The sequence below is a fragment of the Protopterus annectens genome, chromosome 1.part0 (assembly GCF_019279795.1).
Source record: "Protopterus annectens isolate FY-2018-M chromosome 1.part0, PAN1.0, whole genome shotgun sequence".
NCBI lineage: Eukaryota > Metazoa > Chordata > Ceratodontiformes > Protopteridae > Protopterus > Protopterus annectens.
In genome coordinates this window covers 618,834,784-618,847,423 of record NC_056725.1, presented here as the reverse complement: position 1 = coordinate 618,847,423, position 12,640 = coordinate 618,834,784, and the positions used below count along the sequence as shown (strand labels likewise).

The window sequence follows — 12,640 nt, the reverse complement described above, 5'->3', positions numbered from 1 at the left end:
TCCCATCCACGCGTCCAAATTTCGCTTGAAGAGGGTCAGCGAGGGGCTATGTCTAACATGAATTGGGATTCTATTCCAGAGCGAAGGGAGCCTTTGGGAAATGAATCTGTACCTCCAGCATGTCCTATTTATTTTTGTGCTGAGGTTTAGGTCCCTGGAGCGTGTAGCTCTAAGGGACTTGGATTTTTTGAGGTGGAGCATGTCCATTAATTCTGGGTTTGACATGGCTTTGTACGTCAGGCATAGATCGCCTCTGAGTAGGCGGTAAGTAACTGAGTAGAGCTGGAGTTTCTTTAGTTGAGCTGCATAGGACATCTGTTTGTAGCCCATGATCCTCTTGGGTGAGGTACTTTTGGGGTCTCTCCAGTTGCTGCAGGTGTCGGGTAAGGTACATCCCAAAAGGGGCATTGTATTCAATTATGGGCCTGCTGAGTGATGAGTAGAGGGGCACAATGACCTCTCTTGATCTAGATGCGAAACCTTTCATGATAAGGTGGGCTATATAGAAGGTCTTTCTAACCACTTTGGCAACGTGATTATCAAAGGAGAGATTACTATCTACGTTGGTCCCCAAATCTCTAATTACTTCTTCCGTACTTAATGGATTACCACCTATATGGTAATTTGTGGGCACCTTGTTTTAAGGGGATGACTATGCACTTTTTAGCATTTAGCTTGAGGCCGTGGCTCTGGCACCAAGCATCCGTCTCTCTGAGACCCTTTTGGAGGATGCTTGTGTCAGCTGGAGATTCGATTATGGCCCCCAGTTTGCAGTCATCTGCGAACTTTGTCAGCCATAATCCCCCTGTGTTAGCCTGAACCTCAGAGAAGTATTTACCAAACAAGAGAGGTCCCAGAACTGAGCCCTGTGGGACGCCACTTGTAACTGGTTTGGATTCGGACATGGCACATGCGATTCTGACTATGTGGGTTCTATCTCTGAGCCAGTTTGCAACCCATCTTGTGATATAGGGGTTGATATTTAAGCTGGTAAGCTTATTTCTGATGCCCGAGAGGTATTGTGTCGAAGGCTTTTGCGAGGTCCAGGTAAGCGGTGTGGACTACCTTACCCTCATCTATGGCTTTGGTAACTGTTTCAAAGAAATCAACTAGGTTTAAGAGGGAAGATCTGCCCTTAACAAAGCCGAATTGGGTAGGGTCCAGTGTCTGGAGGCTCCCAATGTATTTGTTTATGAGTTCCATGATAATACTCTCCATAGCTTTACAGACCAGACTAGTCAGGCTTATGGGGCGATAGTTTCCGGGGTCCGTTGTGGCACCACCTTTGTGGAGTGGGACCACTGTAGCTGTACGCCATTCTTTGGGTACATATCCTGTAGTAAGGCTAAGTTTGAACAGTGACTTAATGTGAGGGTTCAGTTCTTCTTGGAGCTCATGTAAGACACAGCCTGAGACACCGTCCGGTCCCATAGATGCTGTGTTTTTTGCTTTGGAGAGGGCAGCTTTCACCTGTGCATCTGTGATGTCAGGGAGGTTACATTCAGTTAGGATAGGCGTTTGCTCCTTTGGGGGGGAAGGGGGGGAGAAATTTGCGCTGAATCTGTCTGCCAGGATGTTGGCTATGTCTGTAGGTTCGGTATATTTTGTACCATTATGCAACAATTCAGAGCATATCTGGGAGTTTCCACCCATGTTTCTGACATAACTAAAGAAGGCCTTGTGATTATCTTTAGTGTCTAGGGCAATTTTTCTTTCAAAACTGGCCTTTGATGATTTTATGAGGGATCGAAGTTTCTTGCTAATACTGATCAGAGATGCCTTCCCTTTTTGGGATTTTGCTCTGTCATGTAGTAGCTTCCTCCTTCTGTTGTATAGCTTATTTATGGCCGGGGTCCACCAGACCGGTCTCCTGTTTTTGGAGGAGTGAATCTTGGTTTTATTTGGGATAGTACGATCCATGCATTCCTGCAGGTGCTCATAGAATGCATTTGTAAAGGATTCTGTGGATTGGGCTGTATTATCCTCTGGCCCAGGGGCTTTGAAGGATTCCACCTCAGTCTTGAGAAGTGCAAAGTTGGCTTTGGAGAAATTCTTTACAGTGATTTCCTTGGCTGGGGGTGGGGACAGTATATGGATGCCCAGGGAAATTTGTTTATGGTCTGATCTTACCAATGACGGGTTTACCTCTGGTGAGGAACATAGAGTCCCCATGTTGGTGATGACCAGGTCCAATATGTTGTTCCCTCTTGTGGGAGTGGTGACCAGTTGTTCCATTGCGTTAGAGTTTATAAATTCAAGGAACCGTTGGGCGAGGGTGTTGGGCTTGAGAAGTTTTCCCAGTCAATGTTTGGGTAGTTGAAGTCACCCAATAACATAGTGTTTGGAGAGACCTTCATATTCTCCAGTGTTCTCAGGAATGCCAAGTGGGGTTCCTGTAATAGGGAGGGTGTTCTGTAGCTGGCTACAAACTGAAAGGCAGTTTTGCCCGCTGTTAGTTGCACATGGATGGTTTTCGATGCTTTGTGCAGTGCCACTAACCTGGAAGTCTAGGTATCTTTGATGAATACAGATGATAGACATCTGAAGAAGCGTAGTGTCAACTACGTGAAAGCGCTAACCCTTGATTAAAGAAGATTTTCTACAAAGAAAGACGGTTTCCTGGTTTTTACAACAGAGGTATCAGTTTCCAGTGGTGTCACCTTCTGCATTTGTTTGCTATTCTTACTTTTGTTAATGTTAAACAGCAAAACTTCACTGATCTAAGCAGGTGTGAGTATGTAGGACAATACCTCACACTGCTTTCATAATTATGCAGTTCACTATATCACAGTTTATACTGTTAATGTTGAGAAGGATTTTTTTTTGTCAAGTTTGATTTTACTCTTAGCTAAAACATGTTGATAGCATGGTCTGTATTATTTAAAGAGGATTTAACCAATGGAGGACAGCAGAAGTACCTTACATTTGCCAATACTATCACTAAGGTGCTACTACCCCAGGTTGCATTTCATGCAGTTTCTTACAAATTAATTCAACACTGTCATTTCACGTTTGGAACTAGTTATCTTGTTCATCAGTTTATCCAGTCAGTGCTTGTATTATTAAAACTTCAAATAAGGATTCTATTTTTATGGATTTTTATGTCCTCCATGTTTAGCAGAAAATGTTCATGTTCTGTAGGGGACAAACAGTGTACATTAAGTTTCTATGATGCTATACTCAAATTCAATGGTTTAGTACTGTGTGAGCAACTTACACAGTCCTTAATTTTCTTTGCATCTGAATTTCAGGTATTCTTTTACTTATACTGAGACGCCATCAATTATCCCATTGAGTGTCCAACAAAAAAGATGATATAGCCTAGAATCTGTGATATTAATTTTTTGGCTAGTCTGCACATATCAGTCCAGTGGCTCCTCTACCTGCACCTAACAGACTCATTCATTCCTTTGCCAGAGCAAGAGCTTTCAGGCTAGATGCAAGGGTCAGGTACTATGGAGTGGGGTCAGTCTGCAGATACTGCTGACTGCAGCAGTTTCAGAACCCCATGATCTCTGCCCGTGGGAGGGGCATGCAAGCTCTGGTGAATGCACATCCTCCCCACCAAGCAAGACACTCCTTGAAAGGCAGACACACCAGGCTCTACATACTGCCAGTGATACACATGCATTTCTGCAGGTATTGTCAACGTAGTGAGCCATGTAGCCTCACCCTCAGGATGGGATACATGATGTTGATTGCTCACTCATCACTCCCTTGGCCAGACCCCTGCAGCACCCATGCGGATAGCTGAAAATGGGCAGTCTAGCATGCACTCACTGTTTATCCCTCTACAGTATGGACTGCAGACTGTGATATGCATTTTGAATCTTTAAAATAGGTTTTGGTAGCAGTACAAATGTCAATATCTCACAAACAGAGAAATGCTTTTAAAGCAGATGAAGGATAATGTGTGATGTGACAAATGGATAAAAAGGATGGAAGGAGGAAGGGAGACTATATACAATGGAAGGGTTAAAGTGATTATGAGATCAGAAGAATGGGAAGGGTCACTACAACTCCACAGTGAACACATTTGTTCTGAAGGCAAGACCTTTCAGCTTTACTGCAGCAATGCTTAAATATTGATATTAAATTTCAGTAAAATGGTACAGATGCTGACTTTTACAGTTTAACTCTTTATGCAACATGGTCAGTCTTATCATTTACTGTATGCATTATATTACATCTCAAAAAGCTAATTCAAGTAGTACTGACCGAAGAAATAAAGAAAGCATCTTATAAGTTACCTTAAAATATAACGTAAGATGCAGTTTCCAGTTCTTCAACCTACCAGCCCAATATTTTACTAAAAGAAACTGAAACAGATGTACGTATGGCTAGCAGTGCCACATAATTAATACATATTCATATCAAATTTCCTTGTGGAAACAAATCCGTCTCCCACAGCATGAGATTCTACAGCTATAAACAGAGATGAGCATCCTGTGGAAAATCTCACTCAAAATTTACATATAAAGCAAGTGCTATAAAAATTTGCAACTTAAAAAGCACTTACCTGCAAGTAAGCGCGAGACTGGAAGATGTATACTAACTTTTTCCTGTGATACACAGTATCGAATAGTATCTACTGAATGACCACACATGCTCAAGGTGATAGGTTGTTCACCATCTGCAAAACCACTATGGCACTGTATTAGTACATTTAAACACTTCTTGTATGCTTCAATTAAAACCAGCTCCTGCAAAAAAAGTAAAGCTCCATGAAATTCCCAATAACTCTAACACGATAAAATAAGTCAGTTGCTTTTTTTTTTTTTTTTAACTAAATACTTTACAGAATAAGCCACACTTTATCGCCATCTTTACTAACAGTGATGATATAAAATGACAAACTTATACGGCCCAAATGCTGAGTGGCATCAGTAGCATATTCCTGTTGCCACATTTTTTAATCAAAGGATGTCTTAAGTGCCACATGACTAAAGCACTCAATCTCCCCAAAACAAGTGCTGACAGTGTCTCTCTATGGGCTTTCTTGCCATATATGCAAGCATCGTACTCTTGGGTTGGGAGACCACATTTGTGTTCAATTGCCCCTTTTGGAATTGAATAAAATTGTATTCAAGATTTTTGGATGACATATTTGTTCTTTGGAAAGGTACATGTGAGGAAGTTGATGAATTCGTTCAAGATCTAGGGAATACAACAGAACTTTTAAAATTTACTAAACAATAAGACGCTGTCCGGTTCGATTCTCAGCTAGAGAGTCTTCTGCGTGGAGACATGCGTGAATGGGCATACCTTCGTTGAAGGTTGTGTGTCAGGGCTGGCAACTCGGCACGTAAAAATCCATCTGCCAATCATTAGCGGCATTAGCGGACCGGAGTTCCACTGTGGCGACCCCTAACCGGGAAAAGCCGAAAGACACAACAACAACTAAACAATATGACAAGAGTGGTATTAATTATTTAGACACATATATACCCCATTATAATGATGGGTTTAAGTCTAAAGTGTATAGAAAAGATACATTTTGCAACTCTTACCTACATTTCAGAAGTAGTGATCACACACTACAAAAGAAGAGACTAGTAAGAGGGCAGCCCATCAGAGTTGCAAGGATGACATCACACAGAGAAGATGTATGGGGAGAGTTGGAAAAAATTAGTGAGATGTTTCAGGAGACAGGATAACCCAAAAATTGGTTGTTAAAAAATAACAAGAGACGTATATGAGAAATAGGGTACTACTTTTGGGTGTGGGCTTAGAAAAACGCAATAGCACACCGCTTGTCACTAAAGAATATAAAAAGGCATGTATACTTGAATACAATCATTTAACTAGTAGCATTAAAAATGTTCTACAAAAGAAATGGAACGTATTTAGGGTGAACAATGAGGTGTTTGACAAGGTGGGAGAAACACCGAGATTTGTTCACAAGATCGGAGCAAATTTTAAAAGACTGCTGGAGCATAAAATACATTTAAGAACTTACTGATTGCGGAACAAGACCATGTGGTGCCTGTCAACAATGCCCATATATAAAATCAGGAAATTTGTATAACACTGAGTAACAGACTGAAAAGTGAAATGAAATTTCAGAAGGGAAATTGTGCATCTAGTAGAGTGGTATACCTAGCTACCTGTTTGACATGTACTACACTCTATATAGTTAAGACTGAGCATCCCCTCAAGAATAGAATATACAAACATAGAAATGACCTAAAAAATAAATAATGCATTGTTTAAGCATTCCCAAAATTGTTTAAATTTAAAAAAAAATTGTGTTTGGTATTGTGGAGCATGTAAAGCCTGAACCCCAGGGGGGTGACTGGAAAAATTTGTTTAAGAAAAAAGAAACTGAGTGGCAGATCAGGCTGACAGCTATGTTCCCACCAGAGATTTATAATGCTATATCTACTGTTCCTATGCTACATGAAAGAGCAAATAAATTTTAACCTGTTAATATTTTCTGCGTAATACATGTTTATATACAAATTTATATACATATATAATAGTACAAAAGTTTGTATGCTTTTATATTGGCATATGTTCTTCTTTTAAAAAGACAGAGTGGAGTTGCAATTTCGTGACCTCTACTGGCTGGCTTGGTTAAAAGAGGTGGCTATCATGTTTAAAATGATATGTAAAGTGCTTTCAGATGGTTGTTTAATTATTTTGATTAGGTCTCTGTTTCAGAAGACGAAAGCACTTAATTTTCAGTTTTGGAATAAAGAATGTGTACCTGGAGGAGCCTGGATAGTTCTTTCTACATTTTTTTCATCTTTAGTCCATTTTACATATAAAAATGTCTGATTTTCCTAGGAAAAATATTCTGAAGACAGCTGAATACAGCAGCTTGAATCTCACACCTGAATTTTTAAGCAAAGGCCATTTCCAGACAAAAACACCAACCTTGCATTAAGCACAGCTTTATTTACCACTTTTGTCAGCGTATATCAAAGACTTCCTCAGAATACAGCCATACTGAAAAATCACGTTTAAATAACTCGTAAATCAAGTCATGTGATAAAATGACCCAATGGAAACCCAACCATATTAATATATAAAAAAACACTAATATAAATTTATAACAATAATGTATCAATCTAATAACTGCAGTTAAAACGTACAAATTTACAATATATGCATATCTATAAACTTAATTTTTAAAAGCCCATCTCTAAATACTAACATTTTGTTCTAAACCTTTTAAGAACGCAATTTCAAATAACTGGTTATACTGACATCATCATTCAAACCAGGTTTGGCGAGTGCATTTAGCTTAATTTGCCAACAAAACTCTCTAAAATCTAGTTTGTCCTCCCATGGTCCACGCCTGGGATCCTGAAGTATTTTTTCAATAATGGCAATTTTAAAACTGTGGAATGGGTGGTTCTCTATGTGTCGAAATAAAGCACTATTAGTGTTCTGTTTTTTTTATGTCCCTAGCATGCTCATACATTCTCTCCTTAAACTTTCTTTTGGTTTTTCCAATATAAAGTACATTCTTCACATAAAGCAGCATATACCACATCCAATGTGTTGCAAGTAAATTTCCCTGTTAACTTTATCAATGTATTATTAATTTTGACCTTGTCTGTTTCACTAAAGGACATTGGGAACAAAACCCACAACTTTTCATACCCAAAGGCCCTCTCTGTAAAGGACTGATGCCTTTATTTTCTAACAACTGTTTAAAAGTGAACCCTCTCCTATAGACTATACATAGTCTTGGACCTAATTTTTCAATAATCCCATCAAAACCATGGAAAATGTGCAATTCGTGTTCAAAGTTTTAGATAGAAACTGATAATCCACTGTAAATGTAGTAATAAAAGAACATTTAAAGTACCATCTCCTTGATGGACATCCACGGAGCTCACCTTCTTGCTGTAATTCAAAAGTGGCACTATAATACCCTTCTCTCTTTTAATACAGATTTCATTCAAAACATTCTCTAATAAATCAGATGGATATTCACGAGACCCAAACATGTCAATGAGTTCATTACATTGGACAACAAATTGGTCATATCTAGTGACCATATGAGCCAATCTAAAGTTGGCCCTTCACTAAGCCTTTCTTTACAGGCATAGGGTGATTGCTTTGAAAATGCAATAAACTGTTGCTATAAGTTGGTTTTCTATACAAGTCACTAATACAGTGTATGTTGTTTTCCTTTTTAATGACCATGTCCAAATAATTGATACTGTCTGTACCATGTGTGAAGGTGAACTCCAAAAATTCGGTGGTACTGTTAATATACAATATAAAATCCTGAATGCCTGTATCTTCTCCTGTCCATAAAAAAAAAACAAAAAAAACAAATCAATTTAAATATAAACTCCATTTGTTAATGAATGGTGAAGTGAGTAAATATTTCCTTTCCCACATTAACATAACCATAACTATATTTGCAAACACAAGGGCACTTATCTCCCCCCATGGCTACCCCTGTTTTTTGAAGGAAATATTAACCCTCAAAAAAATATATATTTCTTAACATAACATCCATTAATGTAACAGTAATGGTCACTTGGTCATTGTTGAATAATGCACTCTCATACAGAAATTCTTCAAACCACTATCTCTACTGTGTGTGGAATGGAATTATACAAATTTACAACATCCACAGTTAGAAAAGTGGCTTTTTTGTCACATTGTACAGCATTAAACTTTCTAAGAAAATGCCACAAATCTATACAAATATCCTCTTCACTTTTAAAAACATCTTTTAGTACACTATCTATTTTCCCATGAATTCCGTCTTGGATCCATTGGCACTAACAACTGGCCTCATGGGGGGGTGGGGGTCCACTTTGTCCTTGTGTAGCTTTGGTATGCCAAAGATACAAGGTATTTTCAGAAATTTCACTTGTAAAAATTCTAATAGCCTAACATCTATTAGTCCTTGGTCCTGTAAAATTATGTCAATTTTGTGGTAGGAAACTAACAAAACTTTTAGAAACTTCTTCATACACTGTCATTTAACAACAGTACATTGATTCTGTTAATGTAATCCTGTTTGGACATTAAAACCACCCCAGCCTCCTTATTGGGTTTCATAACCCAAGTAGACTTGTTATTAATTAACTTAGTAAGCAATTCCCTCTGTTAGATAAATTGTAGACACAATTCTCCTTGCCCCTGAGCAAAGCTTGGAAATCAAAGTCACACATTTTTTCAAAAAAAAGTTAAACAATTAACCAAGGGAGGATTACATAAACTTTTTTTTACAAAACATCACATTGTTCTCATTGCTAATCGTTTGATCAAACATTAATCTGAATTTCAAATTCCTGACAAACATTTTTAAATCTAAAATAACCTCTACTAAACTAGAACATTTGATTTTACAAGTGAAATTTCTGAAAATACCTTGTATCTTTGGCATACCAAAGATACACAAGGACAAAGTGGACCCCTCCCCATGAGGCCAATTGTTAGTGCAAATGGATCCAAGACCGAATTCATGGTAAAATATATAGACAGTGTACTAAAAGATGTTCTTAAAAGTGAAGAGCATATTTGTATAGATTTGTGGCATTTTCTTAGAAAGTTTAATGCTGTACAATGTGACAAAAAAGCCAACTGTGGATGTTGTAAATTTGTACAATTCCATTCCCAAAGGAAGATATCGCTGCAGCCCAAAGGTCCAAATCCAGAATAAAAAATGCGATATATAGAACAAACAGGATAGGACCACCACGATATAAAACATAAAACAGATACTTATTTCATGAGAAAAAAGATAAGCGCTTTCGCTCGTTACCAAAACACACTTCTTCAGATCTCACTAAACAATAATGAAAATGTTACCTATATATACATTCAATTCAATTGAAAACACCTGAAACAATCATTCATTGGCAATTATTAATTCATCTCATTAGTTCAGCTCCAATTTAATTAAAATAAAGCTCTTTAAAGCTACCTTAGTTAACTCATTCATCTAGTTTTTCATTTTAAATAGCCGTCTCATATAAAATACATAAATTATATTACGAGATATAAAATATAATATATTAATTTCAAAAATACATATAAATATATAAATCATCTATAAAAATATATATAAATAAATAAACCAAGTATATATAAAATAATTCTACATACATATGTCTCTATCATCGTATTATGTTTCTTTATATTCCACATCTGAGACATGACAGTATAACATATATACAGAAGCTTACTTATGCAAAATGCAGTGACATAATTTAAAATAAATATTTGTGTATGAATTCATTTAAACAATCTTATATATGTTATTATATTTACATCAAATACATTTAATACACAAATATGACCAAATCTCATATATGAATACATATACGTAAATATACATATATATATATATATATATATATATATATATATATATAAATAAAATATAAGGTAAATAAAACATGTATAAAAAAAGTTATGAAAATTATAAAAAAATATATAATGCATATAGATATTTAGATTCTTAGATTCCTTTGTAATCCAAGAATATTTTTATTTGAGTGTGCATGCTTCAAGTATAAGCTTAATACTTATGAATTGATTTAAGCCAGGATGCAAATGTGCTCAGAATCTAAATACCCAACAAATCTCCACTAACTCTAAATAATTCACATTGTTACCCCCTCTCATATTTACTGTTACTAGCTGTAATACTCTAAATTTAAAATGATGATTTTTCTCAGTGATTATATGTTTAGCTAATGCATTCTGTTGGTTTTGCCGTCTAATATCATATATATGATTATAAATTCTATCTTTGAGTCTTCTCGATGTCATCCCTACATAAAAAACTGGACATAGGGTACAAGTTGCCAGATATACAAGGTTCCTATCATTACATGTTGCATAAAATCTGAGTATACATTTATAATCAATTGTAGGATGGATAAACTGTTGTATATCTGTTATCATATTGCACATATTGCAACATTTACAAGGAAAAGTTCCATGTTGTTGTTGCCTGTTCCATTCCACACACAGTGGGGATAGAGTGGTTTGAAGAATTTCTGTATGAGAGTGCATTATTCAACAATGACCAAGTGACCATTCTTGTTACATTAATGGATGTTATGTTAAGAAATAATTTTTTTTTTGAGGGTCAATATTTCCTTCAAAAACAGGGGTAGCCATGGGGTTGATATGTATATTTTATATTGTATATTAACAGTACCACAGAATTTTTGGAGTTCACCTTCATACATGGTACAGACAGTACCAATTATTTGGACGTGGTCATTAAATGGAAAACAACATACACTATATTAGTGACTTGTATAGAAAGCCAACTTACAGCAACAGTTTATTGCATTTTCAAAGCAATCACCCTATGCATGCAAAGAAAGGCTTAGTGAAGGACCAACTTATTAGACTGGCTTGTATGGTCACCAGAGATAAGCAATGTTTTGTCCAATGTAATGAACTCATTGACATGTCTGGGTCTCATGATTTATTAGAGAATTTTTTGAATGAAATCTGTATTAAAAGAGAGAAGGGTATTATAGTACCACTTCTGAATTACAGCAAGGAGGTGAGCTCCATGGATGTCCATCAAAGAGACGGCACTTTAGAGAATAGGGACTTTAAATGTTTCTTTATTACTAGATTTACAGTGGAATATCAGTTTCTAACATTTTGAACACGAACTGGCACATTTTCCATGGTTTTGATGGGATTACTGAAAAATTAGACCCAAGACCATGTACAGTCTATAGGAGAGGGTTCACTTTTATAAAGTTGTTAGAAAATAAAGGCATCAGTCCTTTACAGGGAGGGCCTTTGGGTATGAAAAGATGTGGGTTTTGCTCCCAATGTCCTTTAGTGAAACAAAGGGACAAGGTCAAAATTAATAATACCTTGATAAAGTTAACAGGGACATTTACTTGCAACACACTGGGGGTAGTATATGCTGCTTTATGTGAAGAATGTACTGTTTTTTATATAGGGAAAACCAAAAGAAAGTTTAAGGAATGTATGAGCATGCTAGGGACATAAAAAAAAAAATGGAACACTAACTGTGCTTTATTTTGACACATAGAGAATCACCCATCCCACAGTTTTAAATGTGTCATTATTGAAAAAATACTTCAGGATCCCAGGGGTGGACCATGGGAGGACAAACTAGATTTTAGAGAATTTTTTGGCAAATTAAGCTAAATGCACTCACCAAACCTGGCTTGAATGATGATATCAGTATAACCAGTTATTTGAAATTGCGTTCTAATAAGGTTTAGCACAAAATGTTAGTATTTAGAGACAGGCTTTTAAAAATTAAGTTTATACATATGCATATATTGTAATTTATATGTTTAACTACAGTTATTAGGTTTACACATTATTGTTATACATTTATATTAGTATTTTTTACATATTAATATGGTTGGGTTTTCATTGGGTCATTTTATTACATGACTTGATTGTAAGAGGTATTTAAATGTGATTTTTCAATATAGCTGTATTCTGAAGAAGTCTAATATACGCTGACGAAAGTGCTAAATACAGCTGCGTTTTACGCAAGGTTGGGGTTTTTGTCTGGAATTCGCCTTTTTCTTAAAATTTCGTGCTGGTTCTTGGTTTGTGAAGTCGAGTGTGTCTCACACCTGAATCTCAACATTCCAAGATTGCTTGGACTTTCAAGATGGCTGCACATTAACTTCAGCTCTCCCAA

At 36.5% G+C, this 12,640-nt stretch overlaps 1 protein-coding gene across 3 annotated transcripts in view; it reads right to left on the bottom strand.

Moving 5' to 3' along the window:
• The window catches only part of UBR2 (ubiquitin protein ligase E3 component n-recognin 2), a 5,196,118-nt gene that overhangs the window by 3,393,492 nt on the left and 1,789,986 nt on the right, over positions 1 to 12,640 (bottom strand). For all 3 annotated transcript variants that reach the window (XM_044061864.1, XM_044061881.1, XM_044061872.1), the window contains exon 15: positions 4,520 to 4,703. In XM_044061864.1, the coding sequence (XP_043917799.1) occupies positions 4,520 to 4,703 (184 nt within the window). The remainder of the gene's footprint in view (positions 1 to 4,519; positions 4,704 to 12,640) is intronic.